The 23,455-nt window shown below is 36.8% G+C and overlaps 1 protein-coding gene across 3 annotated transcripts in view; it reads left to right on the top strand.

The window, feature by feature from the left end:
* Cdh6 (cadherin 6) overlaps window positions 1-18,251 on the top strand; it is a 123,289-nt gene extending 105,038 nt beyond the window's left edge. For all 3 annotated transcript variants that reach the window (XM_046422311.2, XM_046422312.2, XM_046422313.2), the window contains 5 exons: window positions 2,620-2,756; window positions 5,466-5,587; window positions 6,661-6,778; window positions 6,903-7,154; window positions 12,267-18,251. In XM_046422311.2, the coding sequence (XP_046278267.1) occupies window positions 2,620-2,756; window positions 5,466-5,587; window positions 6,661-6,778; window positions 6,903-7,154; window positions 12,267-12,757 (1,120 nt within the window). In that variant the 3' untranslated portion in view covers window positions 12,758-18,251. The remainder of the gene's footprint in view (window positions 1-2,619; window positions 2,757-5,465; window positions 5,588-6,660; window positions 6,779-6,902; window positions 7,155-12,266) is intronic.
* The last annotated feature ends 5,204 nt before the right edge of the window (window positions 18,252-23,455 follow it).

The following is a 23,455-nucleotide window of genomic DNA, read 5'->3' as shown; positions in this document are numbered from 1 at the left end:
CATAAATATTGAACAACTAGGTTCTATGTAGTACGTTAGGTGAACAATTAAGATCCTTCTTCCCCAAACATTGATTTATTGTTAGGCAGCTATAATATTTAATTCTTTAATCACAAGAACATAATTTTCTTCCAACAGTTTTTATCACCAATGCCTTTTGAAACCCATGAAAGAATCTTATGTCACTATTAATACCTACTGTGAAAAATTTGCATGCAAACACACCTCCTTTCCCAGCCCAGAGATCTTCCTGCCTTGAGGATACGTTAGAAGACAAATTATTTAATCACAAATACACTGAAGCCAGGGTGGGGTCGGTGGTTTGAGGACATCCCAGCAGAATGATCTGCTACAATCATAATGGGATTGATTACCTTGCTTTCTATTAGTGATGTTTACAATGAATGTTCATAGATGGTAAATGTCTCTGTTATAAATTGAAATTGCTTTAGGGAAAAACAAAAAGCAAATAAGGCTTTATGTAAAAGAATTTTTCATACAGAAAGTGGACATTTTAGATTTTTCTGCTAATTTTTTAATCTCCCAATTAGGGGAAAATAATACAAACTTCAGTATTTCTTAAATAGTTCCTCTTCCTTTAAAATTTAAAGCTGCCTTCAATGAAAACTTTCTCACTGCTTACCCTTTATTTCAAGACTTGATGGAAAAAAATATGATTACTTGTAAAACTTCAAACTGTAACAGGAGGCAAAGAGACAAAGAACAAAAAAAGATTACTGCTGTATATAATTGTAGCAGCTTATAAAGGCACTAAGCGGCACTTCTTAAGCTTGACATTTTTCATGAGAGAAAAAATATGTTTGTAGATAATTATTGAATGTCTCACAAAGTCTATGATTATTGAGATTTCCTTTTGGTAATTAACTATGTGTTATAAATATTTATCATCCTCAAATTTAAAATGAAGAAAGGTGTAAATTCAATGTTGTTGCCTAAATTCTTAGTAAACGTTGATTCATGACAGATATGGCAAATGCAATAGCTTTTTCATCTGTTTCCACTGTTTTTGATAATAAAAATCATTGGATTACATACACTGAAACTAAAATTCCAACCCAACTTGTACCCATTGTAAACTTCATTAATTCTGTTTAAAGTCAGATTTAAATAGCCTACAATAACTGAATGTCTATTTCATCTAGACACCTGCTAGATGACAAAAATAAATTTTACTAAGGTAAAACACATTGTTTATTATAACTCACTACTTGCATTGTAAATAAAAATGATTCCTTGAAATAACATTTTGGACATAGTATAATATTATCAGTTAGTAACAATTTTTCCCAGAGCATTCATAATAATTCCATATTTCCAACTAGTTAAATCATTTGCCTGAATTGTATTTCTAAATGACATGCATAAAGCTCCTATCATAAGTTTTGAGAATCCATCTAAAATGCACATTTTCTACAGCCCTTAACATCAACTTTCTTCAGTGTTTTCTCTTAAATGCCTGTTTGCTCATAAACATGCATATGTAAATACTTTTTCACCTTACATGGCTATTCTAAAAAACATAAAAAATACATACATATGTAAATAAATTTTTTAAAAACTGATGGTAAATTTGTAAATAAGATTAGATTTTCAAAATCTATGAGTCTTCTATCAATATCAGGGTTGAAAACTCTGTCCTTTGGTTTCCAAGACATCACTTTTGTTCTTTGAATATCTCCAAATTCCCCTTCTTAACTGTTCAGCTCTTGCTCTGATCCAACCACTGTTCTGTCCTGGTGGGTCTTTGTTCTCCCATTGGTGCTATCAGTGATCCTGTCCTTAGTGTTTTCCCCTTTCACTGGATGTTGAATGAGAAATCTAGGTTGTCAGTCCAGATCTTTATCCTGTGCATCCAACTAGGTATCTTCCCCTGGATCTTCCTCAGGCACCTCAACCTCAATGCATTAAAAATGGAACTGAAGGCAGTCCCCAAAACCTGTTTTTCCTCATCTTCCATCAGCTTGTGGCAGAACCATCCAACCATTCTCTTCCATTCAACCTGCAATCTTTGCTAAACATGATTTAGACTATGATACTACCTTGCTTGGAAACCTTTGGTAAATTTATGGTGAATTTAGAATAAAGCCCAGCTCTTTATGAAGCCAACCCATCATTTCCACAGCCTGGACTCTGGATCCCTCTCCAATATCATCTCCTACCTCCTTTTCCTTCTTCACTAAGCTTGGCCACACTAATTTTCCTTTGCTTCTTACCAAAAAAAAATAATAATAATTAAATGAATAACAGAAAAATAACCAATGCCCTACATTATACACAAATACACATTCTGAGTTCTATAAACTTGAGTTTAAAATACAAAATATGTAATTACCATAAAAACTTGATCCAAATTATATATTTAAAAAAAACTGTAGAGGTGACCCTTAAAAGCATGCACGTTGTTCTAGTGAGCTTACTAATAACACCTCAATCGTAAATAACTGATTTCTCAGGATATTTTGCTTAATATTAAGTTCTAGGTATTTAAATATGCAGTATAAGTAGAAAGAAATTCATATGACATATATGCTGGATATTGCTTTTTGATGTGAGGATAGCAATTGCAAAGCCTTTCTAAATTCCACCCTGCATTTTCAGGTATTCTGTTGATCGACACACAGATATGGACAGAATCTTCAACATTGATTCTGGAAATGGTTCAATTTTTACATCAAAACTTCTTGACAGAGAAACACTACTGTGGCACAACATAACAGTGATAGCGACAGAAATTAGTAAGTCCAACCTGGTACTGCTGCTGTCCCTGATTGATGGAGCGCGTGTCCCAGCTAGGGCTCATGGAGCATGGCCAAAACTCGTCACCACACTTCGATGATCCTGCTCAATATGTATTGAGGGAAAATCCCTGGAATGGTTTGAAGTGATGTTTCTTCTAACTATGGGCTGGTTCATTCCTAAATGGAGAGGAAATTGTGGAAGTTTATAGTTTGGAAACAGTGGAATGAGAGTGTGACTTGATTGAGAGTGAGACTGGATTGGTACTATTAGATTTGATTCTAAAATGCATGTAAGTTAGAGCATTACAGAAACAGCTGGAAAAAAATGGACTTTCGGACATTGCAAAGACAGAGGAGGAAAAAAAGAGTTCAAGTGTCTTTAAAATGTAGACATGGTCTAGAAATCTTGTGAATATTTATTCCTCAAACTTTCTTAGAATTTCCATTTTGAAATTTGTACAGAATTAAGAGGCACAAATGATCATTTTTCCATAGTATATCAAAGTAAGCAATACAGATCACCAAGTAATCAATAAAATGTTCAGAATGAATTTTATGGTTCTCCCTGTGAAAACTAAGGCAAAGAAACACAGCCCCAAAAGAATACTTCAAATAAAATGATTATACTCAATGAAAATTAATATGAATTATAAACACAATGTTTGGACTGAGATACATGAAATAAAAAATGGTCTTTAAAATAATGTTTTAGTGTTTAAAACTAGACTTCTAAATGATAGCTATATTTAGTTTTTGTTTTTAATTCTTAAAGTTCAACCCATTTTCATCTCAGTTGGTTATCTAAAGTGAAATATTCCATATCAAATAGTCCATTGCAGTTATATTTTGTCAACATAACTCATGAGATTTGAAGTAGCTGAAGGATATGGGGTGGTATAATAAATAACCAATATGGGCCAATGAAGCCCTACTTTTGATAGTGACAAGGACAACTCATTAGACATTTGTATCCACTGTGGATACCAGTAGCAGTGCACCGTTAAAGCTTGAAAATTACAAAGTTATTGTCCACTGAGAAGGACCGTTTTTCAAAACATCATGAAATTCACTTCATAAGTATTTTAAGCTTTCTGCCTTAAAATCCTGTTTTTAGGATTTAATGTTTCTGTGACACATTTGAAAGTATTAGTAATTCAGACCTTTAAAAATTCATATTTAGCCACTCTAACTTTGGAACAATAGTGTGAGTAAAATGTCGGACACAAAGGATTTTCAGAATCTTATTGTCACAACCTCTGAACTATCTTTGATGTGTCAAAAATCAAGAGTTTGTGTAAAGTCAGTTCACTCCCACTATGAGGCCTCTGCGCTTGCTGCTTCCTCTGCCGGGACCTCCAGAAATACCTAAGTGGCCTAATGTTTCTCTTCAGTCTCATCTCTGGGCAAATGGTGACTCATCAGAGAAGCCATTGCTTGTCATCCTATTTAAAGTAATACCAGCCGGGCTACGGAGGCACACGCCTGTAATCCCAGAAGCTCAGGAGGCTAAGGCAGGAGGATTATAGGTTTAAAGCCAGCCTCTGCAAGTTCGTGAGGCTGTAAGCAACCTAGTGAGACCCTGTCTCTAAATAAAAAAATAAAAAGGGCTGGGGATATGGCTCAGTGGTTAAGCACCCTAGAGTTCAATCGCTGGTACCAAAAAATAAAATGAAATAAAAAGTAACACCCTTGTCTGTCTCAATCCCTTTTCCATTTAATTTCTCCATAGCATTGACCATCTGATAGGTTATATACTTACATGTGTACAACTTGTCTATTCCAATAGTAGAATAACTCTCCAGGAAGCAAGCTAATTTTATGCTCCCTTGTTTCCCAGCACCCTAAACAATGGCAGCACATATGAATCTTAGATGGTCTAATATTAGTATTAGAATTTTTATTAATGTTAGCATTTAATGAAGTGAGCCAACAGATAGATATAAGAGTGAAATAGATGGAAAGGGTGAGGCAAGAGATTTTAACTCCTGATTCCTGTACCAGCAATGTCTTTCAACTAACCAGGAGAATATAAAAGACAAACAAAATACTTCATATCTTAAGACATTGTCTGCACTCAACCATTATCCAAGGTGAATAACCTGGACGTTGGAATCAGACAGACCCAAGTTTGAACCTAGGCTCAACTTCTTACTTATCTCTGTGAAGGTGGATAAATTACTTAACTTCTCTGTGCCTCAGTTTCCTCATCTATAAAATAGGAGCAATAACTGTATCTACCTCAGAAGTGTGTAAGTGTCAAGTCAGCTAATCCAGTACAGTTCTTAGCATGATGTCCAGCTCTTATTCAACACTCACACAAAAACTAAGACCAGTAACATATGTTGATATCCTGTGGTTCATGCATTTCTCACCTTCCTTTTGTCCATGTTTTTCCTATCTTCCTGCTTTGTTGGTGTCCTTGAAAATCTACCTCTAAAATGCCTATTCTTACTTTGTGTGGCTTTATTATGCAGATGTAATCATATCAACACAAGTAGGAATTTCCACCAGGTGTATCAACTGTAGAAGAACCAAACCATTCCATTCTTTCTCATGTCTGCAGTGGTGCTCAATGCCTCTATAGTATTCACAGCAGCCAAGGGGAATCTATGTGTGAATAAGGAGGAAAGAGAGAGGGAATGTTGTCCACAGGGAACTGGTGATCAACATATAAATGCCTATTTCTTTCTTTTTGGTATGTGGCAGATAATCCAAAGCAAAGCAGCCGAGTACCTCTATATATTAAAGTTCTAGATGTCAATGACAACGCCCCAGAATTTGCTGAGTTCTATGAAACCTTTGTCTGTGAAAAAGCAAAGGCAGATCAGGTAAGTTTCATCAGAAAGTACATTCAAGTTGAAAGATTCATTTAAGTCTTCTAATAATTCATATGATACACAGATCTGAGGGCTAGTTTTGAATTATCAATGAAGTGAGTGCTAAGAAGATTAATACCATAAATAAGAACTAGGGTGAATGTTTAAATTGCATAAGAGAACAAACAGTTTTTAAGAACTGGAGGTTCATCACTCCTGAAGACTGACGCTGATACCAAATCGGTCTTTTTCATTAAAATAGATGAGTCACAGTGTTACTGGAAAAATCTTTATTGGCGAACAGATAGTTAATTATCATATCTTTTTTGAAAGTAACAACTAGGAAATACTTTATAATTGCCTATAATTCATAGTTTTACTTATTTACATTGCCCATCTGTACAAGCAATACAGATTCATGAATGTTTTACCATTTTACCCATTTGTTGCCACCTGAAATAAGCCTTTGCTGCCAGTTATATAAAAATTATGTTCCAGTTGGTCAAAATAGAAGTGCACTATTAAAGTACATGGGAAAGTGGGAAGTGGAAGCTGTGTTTTATATGCTAATTTTCTTTTTAGTTTTTTGCCAGTTAGTAGTTTATATCCATGCCAAGATTGCACTTCTAAACAGGCTGTCCAATGAGTGCTTCCATTTAGTCCTGTTTCAAGGCTGTTTCATTCATTGTGGTATTTTATAACTTTGTATCACTTCCCATCAGTGTTTCTCAACCAGGGAGGGGATATTTACCTGGGGCTATTTGGCAATGACTGGAGATATTTTTTGATTGTACAATTAGGAGGGTACTTCTGACATCTAGAGGGTAGAGACCAGGGTTGTTGCTAAACACCCTACAATGCACAAAACAACACCCCACAGGAAGGAATTATCCCATGCTCTGTGGCTATCCATCTAGCCCTTCAGTTCTTTGAACAGAATGGATTTGTTGGAAGTTTTTAAAAGCTATGATTTTTAATTAGAAGTAAAAAAAAAAAATCATAAAATCAAGCAACTCACTACAAAACTATAAGAAACACTTGTGAATTATCAGAACTTTATAGCAGCCATATGGTTTTTATTTCAGTTGATTCAGACTCTACGTGCTGTTGATAAGGACGACCCTTACAGCGGACACCAATTCTCCTTCTCTTTGGCCCCTGAAGCAGTCAGTGGCTCAAACTTTACCATCCGAGATAACAAAGGTAAATAAGTTCATTACTTTCTCTATCGATGTATCTATACATACAACTATCAATTCCCATCATAATTGGTCCAATACATGATGTAGTGTCCATGTACACTTAACACTTTGCTTTTTGGTTCCAGACAACACAGCAGGAATCTTAACTCGGAAAAATGGCTATAATAGACACGAGATGAGCACCTACCTCCTGCCTGTGGTCATTTCAGACAACGACTACCCAGTCCAAAGCAGCACTGGGACAGTGACTGTCCGGGTCTGTGCATGTGACCACCATGGGAACATGCAGTCCTGCCACGCGGAAGCCCTCATCCACCCCACAGGACTGAGCACGGGGGCTCTGGTGGCCATCCTTCTATGCATCGTGATCCTACTAGGTAAACTGCTTCTCCCTGCATCTTATCTCCCCTTGGTGAGGGGCACACACTGTTACTGTGACACTCTAGATTTTTCCGCCTCCCCCATTAAGGCATACAGCCTGATCTAGGTGAGTAGAGTTATATGCTGAGAATCTGTGTTGTTCAAACATGAACTCATTTTGTTTGAAATGGCTTTGGAACTTGCCCATATCTTTGCTTGCCCGGGGAATTGGTCCACCAAAAGAGCATCTTGTCTATCAGACTGGAAATGAATCTCAGGGGGATTCAAGGGCTATATACATATGGCCTTTTCATTTCATTTGTAGTTGAATGTTTAACTTGGCAAATATTGTTAAATTTGAAAGAGTGAAAGTCACCCAGCATGGAGGATGTGGTGAAGGCCACTTCTATAAAGGTAAAGTTTATGATCAATGGAAAAGTAAAAAGAATAGTGTCATGACTTTTTCTCTCTCATACAGGAAAAATTAAAGTATGAAATTTTCTTTAACCCAGTAAACTTATTTTGATCTACCCACTTAAATGACTATTTTCTTAGCTTTGCTCTCCGGTTATCGCATACAAAATGTCTAATATTTTCACATCCTCAGTAATAAGAAACTTCTGTGATTAAGGGAACAAACCAGAGACTCCAAAGAAATTAATGTAATAGAAATGAAAAGCAAGGTTTATCAATCAGGTCCATGACTGTGAACTAAGAAAGGAAATGTTAATTAATACCACCCTTCCAAAAACAAAAGCAAGATTTGTAAAGCTTGCCTATGCAATGAAAAAAATAAATGAAAATAAAAGTCAGAAGTTGAGTCACCTAGATTACACAGGAGGAGAAAGTCTTTTAATAAAATAAAGACAGAGTCATCCCAAGAAGAGTAAAAGAGGACCTCTGTGTCTCTAAGAACAGAACGCTTAGGGATCCCTGCCCAAGAGCTTCACATTCCAAATCCATGCTGCTAATTATAACAGGAGAATTGAAACTCCCCTGCAGAACCGTGGTTCCCTTTGTCAACTAAGATTTGGGCAAAGTATTTTAAGACATTTAAATAGAAACTGACAGTGAGCAAAGACAATTGGCATTTCCAATGGTGTGGGTTTATAAAACTGTTTAGAAGAGAAGGACGTGAATATTCTTTTTTAAAGGGGTATTTTCAGAAGTGCTCGGCTGTCAGGGTTATACTCATGCATGCAGACTCTTTTTGTAGTCCATGGAAGGAGAGCCAGCTTTCATCTGCTAAATCAGATTTTTCCTTTCCTTCATCATCAATCCATTTTCTCCTCTTCCTTTTCTTCCTTCAAACTAGCTTACTTCTCTGTTCCCTTTTCATTTCCTTCCTCCAAGTGAATTCACTGTCTCTTCATTATAACTAATTGACCTCAATGCCTCCCATATCTTGTCTATTCTTTTGGGGGTTCTATACCCAATAAAAAAAAAGGAAGAAAATGGGATTTAACCTTAACTAACTCCTGGCAACAATGCTAGGCACTGTGTTGTTCCCTCTTTTTACAGATAAGAAAATAGGCTCACAAAGGTCACACCATTTTACACTAACCCAGATCTGCAAATCTCCTCGTTTTATGATGTGATTTAAGCACAAACTTACCCAAGTGCCCTCACCTTAAGCTAGATGCTGGGCAAGGAGCTGTACTAATGTTTTTCTCACTCCTCAGAAGCACCTGGTATATATTTATCTGCACTTTAAACATCAAAGCTGAGGATCCAGGATGCAAAGGCACGTGGTCAAGTCACACTTGTAACAGGTGGTGGAACTAAGTTCCAAATCCAGGTTTTCTCCCTCGAGGCTGGGTGCTTCCACACTGCACTCCACTTTCCTGCAGCCCTGTGGAATGCAAGGTGATTTCTGGCTGAAAGAGGCCAAACTTAAGTGGGACAATTGAAGAAATGTAGGCAAGAAGAGGAAAATTACATTGATATATGAGGAAATCCAACATCAAGAAAGTGAATCAGGCTGGAGCTGTTGCTTAGTGCTTAAGAGTGCTTACCTAGCCCACCTGAGGCCTCGGGTTAATCCTCGGCACCACCAAAGAGAGAAAAAAGTAGACCATGTGGCATCTAGTATTTACAAAAATGTGACAATTATATCTCATGTCTCTACAGCACTTCAGAGTTTGCAAAACTTTACATTTATTAACTCATTCCTGACAACAATGCCAAGTACTGTGTTATTTCTTCTCTTTTAAATATAAAAGAACAGACTTTAAGGGGCTGGGGTTGTAGCTCAAAGGTAGAGGGCTCACCTAGCATGTGTGAAGCACTAGGTTTGATTCTCAGCACCGCATATAAATAAATTAACTAATTAAATAAAAGTCCATCAACAACTAAAAAAATTTTAAAAAAGGAAAACAGACTTTAAAAGTCAAATCATTTAAGTTAAGCTGGATCTGATAATCTTCTAGTTTTATGATAGAATTTGAACACTAAATTTGCCCAAGTGCCTGCATCCACACTCAAATCTCACTGCTATTCTCTGGCCCCGTAACAGTAGGGAAAAAGGAGACTCAGTTTCTGGTAAGGGCATTTCATATTACCTTTTTAGAATGTTACTCCTCATGCTTAGAAATTACGTTTTCAGTTTATAAAAGTTAGCTTTAGAAAGATCTCCCTTCTAGATGATTATATTGAAGCAATTTTGGTTCAGATGTGCTTTGGGCTAATAAGAAAAAAATATAGACAATTTTAGCTATACAAGAATTAAGCTGTGAATAAATGCCTTTGAATTGTTTAACGTGATTTCTCTGGTCTAGATGGTTGTACTTTTAGATGTACATAAAACTAGAATAAAAGATCTAGGTACCTTAAGCTGGAAAAGAATCAGGAAATGTTAGTCACCTGCTATCTTGCCTTAAATAAGTGAAAGAACTCATGCATATCAGAGTGGAATTCTTTGAGGGATATTTGGCTTGGTTCTCTTCTCTAATTCCAATGGTTGTCCTACTTACAGCCCTATTTTGCAAATCCATGTCACTTGTCACACTGGAAACCAATGTAAAAGTAGATCAGGGGCATCCTTCTGCCCAAAGCCCTGCAGGTTTCCACATCCATGCTCACCAAGGGAAAGATGAAAGGTATACAGAAGCCTCAGAGCCCCCTTGGAAAGTGGCCAGACCCGACTCTTCTCCTCCCCTGAGTTCCTTGTGGTTTAGCCCGTGAGCCTCCTGGCTGTTCCTCCTACTTGGCAGACACATGCCTACCTTGGGGCCTTTCCCAGAGCTCTTTCCTCTTTGCCACATAGAGCCTTGTATAACTACTCATGTCTTGGCTTAAATGGCATGACCTCCCCTCAAAAAACATGGCACAGCCCCTGAAACATGCAGATAAGCTCCTGCTCTCCTTGTACCACTCAGCTTTTCCTTGGTTACATGGCACTTATCACCTCATAATTTCCTTCTGTAACATACGTATTGTTCCCTTACTGTCTCCGTGCACCATTTCACTGTCTCCATGCATCATTTCACAGCCCTGCCCATTTATGAACTTTCACACTTAGAAAGTGGGCAGGGCTGTGTGTCTTTTTTTTTTTTTCCAGTAGAACCTAGAACTGTATCTGGCACAGAGGAAGCTTGACATAAGTATTTATTTAAAGAGTGAATGGATATCCAGGGTGGATGTGACAAATGAGGCATCAAGATACTCCTGGCAGCAAGAGACACTACAGACAATTGCACAGCCACACACTTGACAATGGCAAAACTGCATTTCCTTTGTAAATAGAATCAAATATGCTTCAAGCATGACAGTTAAGAATGTGGGTCTTTGAGTCTCACAGCCCTAGATTTGAATGGCTCATACATGTGATATCTCTAAGCCTCTACTCTCTGGTATATAAAATGGGATTATAATGATGGCACTACTTTGTAGAGAGTCAGTACGTTGAGCACAGTGCTTGACATGGAGACAGTTTTCAATAGGTAGCCTATTATCATTATGACTATTAATGTCTGAAATTATAACAGACACATGGGTGTACACACATTCTTATTACATAGGTGGATGTACTCACCACTAAAAGGCCATTATTGTGAAAATTCAATCTTCACAGCTTATAAAAACTGGGCCGCATGTGGGTGTGATAGTAAAAAGACATTACTCTACTTCCTGTAATAAACTCCTCTGGACAAACCTAGGTTAATAATGCATTTTCTGCCCTGGATGGCTGTTTTCTCTGTAAGCCATTGCTACATTTTTATTTCCCACCCATAGGTCCATTTGTAGATAGATGTGCCTCTCTACAGGTAGCCAGCTTTGTTCTACCAGACCGGCTGTGAAGAAAGATCAGGAGCTATTTAAATGTGCTTCTTGCTTTATCTCTAATTTGTGTTAGAAGGAAAAAGTTAAAAGAACAAACATTCTGGGTAACAAACTGATGGGCCATGCACCTTTGGAAAAAAAAATAAAAGTCTCCTGTGAATGTCTGTTTCATTTAGCTTGAATAAAAATACTATGGAATGTGTATTACTATTTGGCCATGCAAGTTGGTGGATCTTGAGGTCCAAAATGACTCTCTGAATCTGGGTCTCTCCAGGAATTATCTGTAATTGTATTTCTTTGTATGTTGCTAAGGTATGCAAACATTCACATCTCTACTTTGGGTTTTAAACCAATTTTACACTTTTCTCAAGAAAAAAGAAAAAAAGAAGGTATAGTGCAAAAGTTATTTTTGATGTGGAGTTATGCAAGCCCTTCAACACATCCCAAAGGTGCCAGCCTTGTCCTCAAAACCAGTTTCAGGGCATTCTAGGTGTTTGGCATAATTTGCACCCTTATTGCGGTACTTCCACCATGGCCATGCTTTTTTTATTATTATTTTATTTCTTCTTACCGTGAAACAAGTTTGCTGTTTCAAAGCCAAAATGGAGCTACTGACAAAACATGATGTTGTTTTATCTTCTATTTAAATTATAACCTTCTTTCAAATATTTGGGGTTCTGATCTGATTATTGACAGAGGCATATGCATCCTTAAAGAAGTAAAAGTCGACTCTGCATTTTCAAGAAAACTTCTAAAATTTCACATTCAGAGCATAGTATTTCTTCCTGACATTAATTGGGCAGCAAATTAACTTTCCCTTCCCTTTCTGTTTTGTTTTCTTCTTCCAGTGACCGTGGTGCTGTTTGCAGCTCTAAGGAGGCAGAGGAAGAAAGAGCCTTTGATCATTTCCAAAGAGGACATCAGAGATAACATTGTCAGTTACAATGATGAAGGTGGTGGAGAGGAGGACACCCAGGCCTTTGATATCGGCACCCTGAGGAATCCCGAAGCCATAGAGGACAACAAATTGCGTAGGGACATAGTGCCTGAAGCTCTTTTTCTACCCCGTCGGACTCCAACAGCTCGTGACAACACCGATGTCAGAGATTTCATTAACCAAAGGTTAAAGGAAAATGACACGGACCCCACTGCCCCCCCCTACGACTCCTTGGCCACCTATGCCTATGAGGGCACCGGCTCCGTGGCCGACTCCCTGAGCTCTCTGGAGTCAGTGACCACAGATGGAGATCAAGACTACGATTACCTTAGTGACTGGGGCCCTCGGTTCAAAAAGCTGGCGGATATGTATGGAGGGGTGGACAGTGACAAAGACTCCTAATCTGTTGCCTTTTTCATTTTCCAATACGACACTGAAATACGTGAAGTGGCTATTTCTTTCTATTTATCCACTATTCCGTGAAGGGTTCTCTGTTCTACCTGTTCCAAAAGCCAATGGCTGCAGTCCTTGTGGATCCAATGTTAGAGACTTTTTTCTAGTACACTTTTATGAGCTTCCAAGGCAAATTTTTATTTTTTAGTGCATCCAGTTAACCAAGTCAGCCCAGCAGGCGTGTGCGCGAGGAGAGGACAGGGAGCAGTATTTTCACTTGTTCTCTTAGGGCGAGTTTGGAAATTGCTGGCTACCACTGGCCACTGATTTACTAGACTCCATTGCCTCAGGTCAGCAGACTGCTCCAACTGTACATTTCACATGCTAACAGGATAAGGGATTGTGCTTTATTGATAAAAATATACTTATAGTTTTTAAAAAGTAATAATAAATAAGGAGCCACTGGAAGTCACTCCTGATATATCAGCTCATGAGGAGATAATAACCTACATAAAAGAATTTCTGTTGCAAAGTAAATGACATTCAGCCCATCCTGTTTGTGCTTTAAGAACTTTTGCTGACACCAACTATTATTCAGAACATCAAATCCACATTTTAAGATTCTCATTTCTCTTAAGGAATAAAAGCAAATGAAATGATAACATTCAAAGATAACAATAACAGAAAAGTAATAAGACTTCATTAATTTGTTATATATGAGACATGCAAGAGTATGCCATAACACCATAGGAAGAGAAAGAGAAAATAGCGAATAATATTAACAAATGAAATGTTTAGCATATTTGAAAGTTTTGGCTACCAGTGTATGGCAGATCACTTGAAATTGTTTCAACTATCAGTAGGCTAATGACAAATAAGTATAATTGTTTAAAGGTTTCTGAAAGAATTTTTTTGAGACGAATGTTGTCTGTGCTTGTTTTCAGTATTATTCCACTATACCCAAAAGCAGCAACGTGAAGTACAATATCCTTCAGCTACTTCTCACCTAATTGACTTGGCTTAGTTACAGTTAGATTGAATGAACTCAAATCCTCCTCTTGGAGATCCAGGGAGAGGTTAGAGCTAGCCACATATGAACCTAACACTCCGCCCTTCACATCCAGAAGCATTTTCAAACTTACCCAGGTAAAGATGGACATCCCTGAGATCATTATGAAAATATACATTTCGTGTCTGGAAGATGCTTACAAACTTGGATTCCCTTCAACAAGAGTGTTTAATATTGGAATTAAAATGATAGTTGACTTTCATATGTATTAACTTTTTCCATTGTTTTTAACTTTGCTTCCATAGCAATCTTTCCATCATTGTCTCTGAACTAATGATAAAGTAATGGTCTCAAACTATGATAGAAAAGTAATGTAAAATCCATCCAATCTATTATTTCTCTAATTATGCAATTAGCATCATAGTCAGTTATTATCCAGGGGACCCAAGTGAACTGAACTAATCCTTCTGGCAGGTTCACATCATTTATCTCATATGGCTGTTCTAATGATTTTTATCATTAGAATCTTACATCGTACAGTCATCAGAAATTTCTGAAGTACTGTAATGAAAACTTTAAAAATAGACTCTGTGTATATCTATTCATAATATATACTTGAAAACATGCTGGCTTCACTTATTAGTCTTAAGGATTTATTTTCAATTAATGTTAATCTTCTGAAGATAATCTCGATGTCATTTCCATTTGGAGATAATGGCATATCAGCATATATTTTCTATTTGGAAACATACTACTGTTCAGTTAAGTTTAAATAGGTATTTTTCCCAGGAAGTAAATGTGAGCACCTATAAAACAAGAGAAATGTGGAATTCGGGTTAAAGTGAAAATATTTTTACAACCATATTATTCCTTGTGTTTCCTAAATGGCTTCCTAATTTTTAATGGTCTGCCCTTGATTCTAACAAGTGTTTCATGCTTGGCCTATTCCAAGCCTTTTTTTAAATTTAATTTTATTTTTCTAGTTCTTTATACACACAGAGCCACACACACACACACACACACACACACACAGAGGAATGCATACTAAAAGTTACAGGAGGGCTTCACTGTAATGAATCAGTATGTATTATAGTCACAGGTAAGTGTTGAAAAAAGATAGCTCAGTAAAATTAATTAATAAGTACTAGGTACAGCAATAGAACAGCATGTTAATCACACAATTTACTGTAAAACTAAAGAATGCTCTATCCTTGTGATTCATGTCATGTAACAAATTGAACCAAGAAAAATAGTTCAGTAGAAAAGAAAGGTATCATCAAAAGTTGTTCTTTTGAACTTTTGGGGTTAATTGGAATTCTGAGGGTTGACACTAGCAATTTCCTACATTTCAGGGCAAAGTTGATTTCTCCTTCTAAGTGAAATCAAATAGCTCTATCGTGGGACATTTGAAATGTAATTGGCAGGGTATAGTATCATGCCAAAAATGGGTTAGTAGACTAAGTATTGAAATTACAGTTTAATATCTTAACATAAAAGCTCATGATGTAGGAAACCTATAGGATATTGGATGCTTTGAGCCTAGAGCTGAATATTTAGTACTACTGTCCTGCAAGGATCGAGTTGAAGTGGCATTTTCTAATGAGACCCCTTGAAAACCTGCAAACAGTAAGAGCTACAGTTCCATCAATCTCCTGCCTGGTCTTACTTTCTTCCCACCAAAATATCAGCTCAAACACCACTTGCACATGCACATTTCTTTAAGTGCAAGGTCCTGGGTCAACATGAAAGGTTACTGAAGAGAAAGAAAATCGTTCTCATCTCAGTTTTCACATTGTCTAAGTCCTCATTTTAGATACTGGTGATGAGAAAGATGGAAGGAGGGGGAAGAAGTAAAATTTCAGTCTTTGTTTTAATCACTAAAAAATTTAAAGTCATTCAACAGAAACAGGTCGCTTTTGTGTAAAGTGTCGTTTCAAGGACACTGAAGCCTTTCTGACTTTTTCCCCCTCTGTGCAAGAGGAAGAGTTTCTTTAAACCACTATGATACTCCCTAAAATAAGCTAAAATTTTTTTGCACATAAGTTTGAAGCCCCTTCGCTTCAGACCCACTTCCTACTGAAAATATTTGCCGCCATATAAGTAAATAAATCAAACAGGAAAGTAGCAACTATGGTTTCATAAAACCATATGAGAATCTGAGCACAGTAAATATATATTTCCTTCAGAACTTTACTGTTTTTATAGTTTGGGTGCATAAGGGAGGCACGGCTACAAAATTACTCCATTTTCAGATGGAACAAAGCTGGTGATTCAATTTTAACACAGTATAAAAATATGTGGCTTAGTTTTCATTTTCAGCTCCTAAAAAGTTGCGCAAGAAGTTCTTAAAAATTGAATCTGTATCTTCAAAGCATCCAAATTTTGTGGATCCAAAATAACTTTGTGATGTTTCCATTCCTTTACTTCTAAGTATATAAATTTTAGATGTCCTGAATTGCCGAACAATATCTCACATCAAATGCTTTGCCCTAGAATGGGTATTTCCTGGGAGATAATAATGTACCAACTACCAATTGGGCATTCTTAGATTTTATATGCTTGAGCACTGTAAAAAGTACACAATTGAAAGGAGAGAACAAAGTTGATTCCCGGGTGCAAACTAAATATTTAAATCAGGTACCCACCCTTATCAGCTAAATTCGTTTTTTCCCAAGGAACAGAACCACCAAATGAATTCTTTCATCCAAGTCACCAGTTTGAAGTGATGTAATTACTTTGGAAGAACACTCTAAAAAGTCATGATCCCCACTATTTTGAAAGACATCCTCTGAAAAGGATCATTTTAGTGTAATTTTAATTTTCATGTCTTATCTAGATGAAATCTTTTTTGAATTGTGACATTGTGGCAGGGGACTCAAAATCCAAGCAGTCGGCTGTGTTTAAATTAACACTACAACCCAACCTTCTTTATCGGATGATAAGAGTAGAAAGATTAACACTTGGTATGTGAATCTTCAGGAGATGAACTATTTCCTCAGTTCTGACAAGCAGTTTTTTTTTTCCAGAGAATACAAAACTACAGTATGGTCTCCTTAAAATTTCAGCAACTATTATGGGTGCAGCATTTTTTAATCTCCCTTTGGCATCTTTATGGAATAATTTTCTAAAGGGATAATTCTCTACTAAAAATACCAGACCCCAACCATATTTAATGTGGAGAACGATACCCTCTTAGAGCAAATACATTGACTCACACACTTGTTACAAGTTAATAAAGAAATAGCTCATTTTTAAAACCAGAACTTTATGGTCTCTGCATCATCGATTTAATTTAAGCATTGCTGAGACAATCCTTAATCTACTCCTCATTTTGTAATACCTTATTTATGATGCATTTTCATTTTTTAATTTGGGGGGAACGTTAGCCTCACAGAGCCAGCAGATGAAAGTGTTGAAAGGAGGTCAAATGGAAACAAAGGCTATTACCCACTATATTTCAGACAGGACTGAGGCACTTAGCTGAAGAGCCACTGGGTTATTAGATTAATTTCAAAAGAGCTTTTACAAGTTGCTTAATTCCATTTTTTTTTAAACCCATGGACCACAAACTCAAATTTCTCCTCAAATGGGGTTAATTTGACAAATGAGGCATGGACCCAGCGTTGTGGAAAAAGCATTCCTCTATAATGAGATCTTGGTCTTTCTTGGGAGGCTACGCTATTTATGTAAATATATCTGGAGGCACATTCTATAAGCGTTTAGTTTTCTATGATCTATTAGTTTAGTGTTTATTAAAGAATCAAATGTATAGAATTACTAGGCATTCGGGAGAATGCTGTGTAGCAAATATAAACCGGATCTGCTCAGAAGAGACACAAGAACACTTCAAAGCCACTGTACTGTTTTGTTTGTGATTATTTTCTTTGCTTCGAGAGTGAACTACATCAGAATAGGCCTTATAATAAATGCTATGTGCGTCTTCAGTGATACCAAGCTAAGGCAATTTGGCATTCTCCTACTGTGATTTGTGACTTTAAACCAAGAAAATAAAAGCTTTTTGGTATTGATTGTATTTAATTAAAAATACTTCCAAGTGTAAATTGAAACTGATGCCACCCTTAAAGATTGACTGGGTGGAGTGTTCCGTTCACCTTACTTTTCTCTCTTTCAAGTCTTTGGCTATGAGAATCCCTGATGGAAAACAATCCCTGCTCTGCTCCCATCCACATGTCTAGTTAGGGAGATTTTCATAACTTCACCATTTTCATAGGAGAGTTTTCTGTATTAGAAGAGTGGGATTGAAACAATTACCTTTTAGCTCAGCGTGGTTAGGCCTTCCTTGTAGTCAAATGGCAAATACGCACTCCTTGAAATGGTTTCTTTTATTTTGTTTTGTTTTCTTAGACTTATAAATTTTAAAAGAATGCAATTTAAAAAGTGATTTCTCACAAAGAGTAAATATGCCTTTTGCAAATCAATTTTTGTAACAAGTTATTTATATGATATTACTTAATAAACTGTTTTTTTTTCTAACTTGTTTTTTTTTCAATTCTCTCAAAACAATTGTTTGTAACCACAGAGATTTTTTTAATGTACATGCTAACATACTTTATCTTTCTGAATCTGGTGTTTTAACCTCTCAGATATCTAACTAAAGTTGACTTGTTATATAATAATTAGTTTGTAAACAAGCATTTCTGCCAGCCAGCAATATGTAATATCAATATTGCCTTATGCACTTATACTGCTGGGACATCAAGATTTCTACTGTTATTTATGGTATTGCAGTATTAAGAAGAAAGCTGTTTATCATCATAGTAATTGTTTCAGATAAAAGAGAGAGAGAGAGAGATCTAAATCTCCATCCTCTATTTTATTCCCATAAAAACAATCCATTGTTATGGACCTCTGATTTAAAAAAAAAAGAAAAAGAAAAAAAGAAGAACAAGAGCCAGTTCAGAGAGAAATAAGAATGAAATTCTTCCAACATTCTGATACTATGAGTAAATAAAATGTCATTAGCATATTCAGAGCTATAATATTTTACATGCTTGTTCTTTTTTGAACTGCCTCCTATTTCTACAGAGAATATTTTATAATTTTTGTAACTGGGAGAATTCATAGCTTTGCAAAGGAGGTTTTCATTTATTTATTCATTTAGTCTGTATCTATTAGCTGTGCCACTGCATGCTGTGGAATATTTGACAATAAACCAGATCAGTATATTCTCTCTACTCTCTGGAAGCCCATTGTCTGGGAAAAGAGATGAGCCCCTACGGTACACACTAGAAGGTGCCATGGAGATTTCTTAAGAGAGATACTTAAGAGAGTGTTCACAGGAAGAAGCCAGTGTTTCTTCCCAGGTGAGGGATGAGGGGAGGCCTAGGAATTAAAAGGATTGAGATAAAGGGAGAAAAGAAATCAAAAAAGCATTATGAGAATGGGAAAAAAGAAAGGAATGTTTAAGGAATGGAATACGTCTGAAGTCCTCAAAGGACGTTTAAGCAATGCCAAAGTCCCCAAAGGGGAAAATCATATGACATCAGAAGGCATGCATGCCACAGAAGCTGACTTTTGTTGTTTAGTTTTTGCTTTTGCTTTCTTTCTTTTTTGCTATTTGGTTTGAAGTTAGCTTTGTCAGAAACAAAACCCACAGAAAGGAATGGATGCTGGTAGAACCACACTTTTTAATGGATGTGTATATTGTCCCTACTGTGAGCACAATGCTCTAGAGCCAAGAACCCCCACATACCTTGCCCCCAACTCTGTACCATCCCCAGAACTGTGGCACCCTTGAGGCCTAGACAGACCAACAGAGTCTGCAGGATGCTAGAAAACTTCTCTGCCTTCATGGTAACACAGGTGGTAACTCAAGGTAACATCTCAAGGATCTAGTTCAGGAAGCAGAATCCAGACAGATAGCTATCTAGATAGGGAAGGCCCTTTTCAAGCATCATGACAAACTACCTCCTATTATAATTATTAGTATATATTAGAGTAATTAACCCTGTGGCCATAATGGACAAAATCTGCATAAAATTGATTTCTCACTCTTATACAGTTCAGGGTGGCTAATGGCCTTTTCTCCAATTGCACATTGCTTCCAAGGTAATCCTGGCACAAAGAACTCAAGCCACAGGGTCCCCAGATATCTGGGAAGAAACTGGGAAGTGAAGACTAGCACATGAGTGTGTGTTGAGAACTACAAGCCTCTGCCACTTATAATTTCAATCTCTGCCAATCTTGCAATGCATTTCCCCAATTCCCCCCAGTTTCAGTCACCATAATAAGTCGCATCTTATAATAATAATGAGATGTTACCAGAAAAGAAAGTAGAAAGTCATTTACAAATTCAATCTTGGTTTCCAATTAAAAACTCTTTTGTCAGGTGCTTGCCACCATCCCTAACTTAAACACCCTTGCAGACATTGCTGATCAATTGCTGCACTTCACTTTCATGGATTTCCTAGGAATAACCTTAGAACCCCCCAGGGGAATACCCCAGGCAGCCATCAATAATAGAATAATGTTGACCTATGTGCCACTCCAAACCTAAGGATTAAATTCTCTAGTCAAACCTTGTTTGACTAGAGGGGCGGGGCAAGGGTTGGTGGGTACTGGGAATTTAACCCAGAGGCAATTTACCATTGAGCTACACCCATAGCCCATTTTATTTTTTGATTTTGAGACAGGGTCTCACTGAATTGCTTAGGACCTCCCCAAATCACTGAGATTGGCTAGAACTTGCAATCCTCCAATGTCAGTCTTCAGAGTTGCTAGGATTACAGGCATGAGCCACCACACCCAGCAAAACTTGTATTTTTTTTTTTTCATTCTAAATTTTGTTAACTACTCAACTATCAACATTTGGGAAGAACCTTCTGGTCTTGGGATTGTCAAAAGTTTGTAATAATTAAAGAAACTAAAAATTTAAGCCTGCTGTTACATTTAAGTCTTTTATTTCGCAAATCTGAAAAAGCAAGCACGATGCATCTCCTTGTTTAGACAATTCATTCATATTTTAAGTTAACATTGATTGGAGCATCTCCCCTTGGTAACATTCTAAACTTTTATAGTCATTTTGCAAAAACCATTTGAGAACCTACCCTTGAGGCATAGGCCAATGTGAAAGGAGTAAACAAGACAGATACAAACCCTGTTTTGTACATACCCTTCCATCTAGGGCCTCCATGATTAATGTCCCGTTATTAACTGGAGTTTGCCTGCCTAAACATTTTGTATTGAATGACACCTTGATTCTTTAGAGCACTTTTCTAGGTTTCATATTCCCAAATTCAATACTTTTCCAAATATGCTATGAATAGATATGGCTCTTTAAAAGAAGTAGATCGTCTCCTACTTCTCGCTATAATATACTTATTCCTTTTTTTAAATGTCTCCCTTGACATATTAGATCATCTTTATTGCTTCCTGAGCCATTTAGTCTCGAAAACTTAACTTTTAAAGGTCTTGTTTGCACATTGGTACAAAAACGTCTTCGTATAGTCAGTAAAGGATAGGTTTTATTAAAGCTTTTAACTTTGCTTAGCTGCCTGATAATAATGCCTTACTTTTATGCAGCACTTTAAAAATAACTATCATATATATGATTAATATAACCCTCATAAAATCTCAATACAATAGGTTATATCAGTCCCATTTCAGGAACAAAGAAAATAAGGTCATTCTCCTTTAGGTCCCCATCACAAAAATTCTAATTAAACTCACTACCTTTAAAGTGAGTTCTGCAATCCCACCATCGAACCCCACATTTCCCCTTTGTTTGCATGTCCCATCCATTTAAGTGGATATTTAATGGGAGAAAAAGAATTTTTTTTTCATTCATACAAATGCAGATGGCTGCAGATTCTGCTGATGGCTGCAGCCCTACAGACATTTCTCTCCATGAGATCACTCCTAAGGGCCTGTGGGAAAAGGGGGAAAAAAAGAGAGAAAACGCCTAAAAAGCAGAATCTTGCCTATTAACCCCAATAATCCACCTAATTCTTATTATAAAATTGGAACTGTGTTGCCAAGAAAAAATATCCCCGAGAAACATCAAATTTCACCCAAAACTGCAAAAGCTCTAATTGTGAATAATTGTGACAATATTGATAATTCAAACATAACAAAGTCTTATAAGGGAGAAGGACAAAAATTAGAACTTCCTATCTCCCTTAAAGCCATTCAGATTCCATAGAAAATGGAAAAGATGTTATAGTTTCAATCTTGAAAGTCCCCCAAAGGCCGTGTGTTGATGGCTCGGGCCCCAGGCCCTGGCTCTATTTGGAAGTAGTGAGAATTTTAGTAGGTGGAGCCTAGTGCAAGGAAGTTAGGTCATGGGGGTGTGTCTTTGAAGGGGATATTGGGACCCAGCTCCTTCTTCTCTCTCTGTTTAGGTTTCCATGAGGTGAACAGCCCTTCTCTGACACAGCCATGGTGGACTGACTCACTATAGGACCAAAACAACAGAGTCAATTGGCCATGGACTGAAACCTCTAAACCCTGAGCCAAAATAAATATTTCCCCTTAAGGTGATTATCTCAGGGATTTTGTCACAGTGATGGAAATTGCCTAACACAGAGATGAAGGGGGAAAGGTGTTTTCCCTGGCCATCAGGACCCACTGAATCCAGTTCTAGTGTAGAGCTGGAAAAAGTCACAGAAAACCCAGCTGCACCATCAGGTGGGCACAGGTGTGAGAGGAGCAGTAAAAATCTTTGATTATAAACTAAAACAAGTATGTTTTCCTTATAGTTCTCTAATTGGACTTAATTTCTATTTGGAACCTTGATTCCTGTGAGCAGCAGAAATTCAATTTTGACTCATTTAGGGCTTCTTTCCACAAACTTCCCTGATATTATAGCTCTATCTAAGGGCCTAAGATAATGTAAAGTTTGGGGTGAAGAGAAAGACACAGTCAAAGCTTAAAGCTAATCTGCTAAAGAAGCCAAAAGGAGAAGATGGATTACAGAAAAAATATGGTAATTCTCTGTATTAACCATCCCACCCAAACCAAATTGAAGAGACAGAAGTTTATTGATTAGAATTTTTATGTTATTGTCATTATTTCTCCTTCTCAGAAGGTCAGGATCAAAAGCTTAAGAGAGACACCTGATTCTTTCCTGACTTATGGCCTTAGCAGAGATGAAAAAAAGAGCTAAAAGTCATCTCAGAATGTCTGCAGCTTATTTAATGCTGATTTATAACAGTATTTCCTTATGTTTTACCACCTCAGACACAATAAACAATATTCACTTATAACATTAATATATGTTAAATAGTATATTAAAGATTGACCCAATCTTCATTGATTTCTGAATACCTCTTCTATGATGAGGACTTGGCTACCTACTTTATGTGTAAGATGAATATTGTTTTTCTTTATTATAAGAAGAAAACAAACAAACAAAGTGTTTCTGACTTGTCAATACATTTATATAAAAATCCTACAGTTACAAAATTTGAATCACAATTGAAGCTATATTTAACAAATAATTTGTTCTGAAAACAATAAGCATGTTCAATCCAGACTGTTGGGCTCACATTGAATGCAAAGATATGTGTCTACTCTTTAAAACTTTGGACAAAATGAAAAGATTCAAATGATGGCTATGAGTGAAGAAAGGTTGTCTGCAGAGCAATCAGCATCTGAATTTGAGCTGGGCCTCAAAAGAGCACTAGAACCTCCAGCAAAATCAGAGCTGTTTCTACAAAATGCAAATTCCCTGGTGCAAC

Source organism: Marmota monax, unplaced genomic scaffold (assembly GCF_021218885.2).
Source record: "Marmota monax isolate L192 unplaced genomic scaffold, Marmota_monax_Labrador192_F-V1.1 WCK01_AAM20220418_F8-fsc00077, whole genome shotgun sequence".
Lineage (NCBI taxonomy): Eukaryota > Metazoa > Chordata > Mammalia > Rodentia > Sciuridae > Marmota > Marmota monax.
Note: the sequence above shows the minus strand (reverse complement) of the source record. Positions and strands in the feature narration are given on the sequence as shown.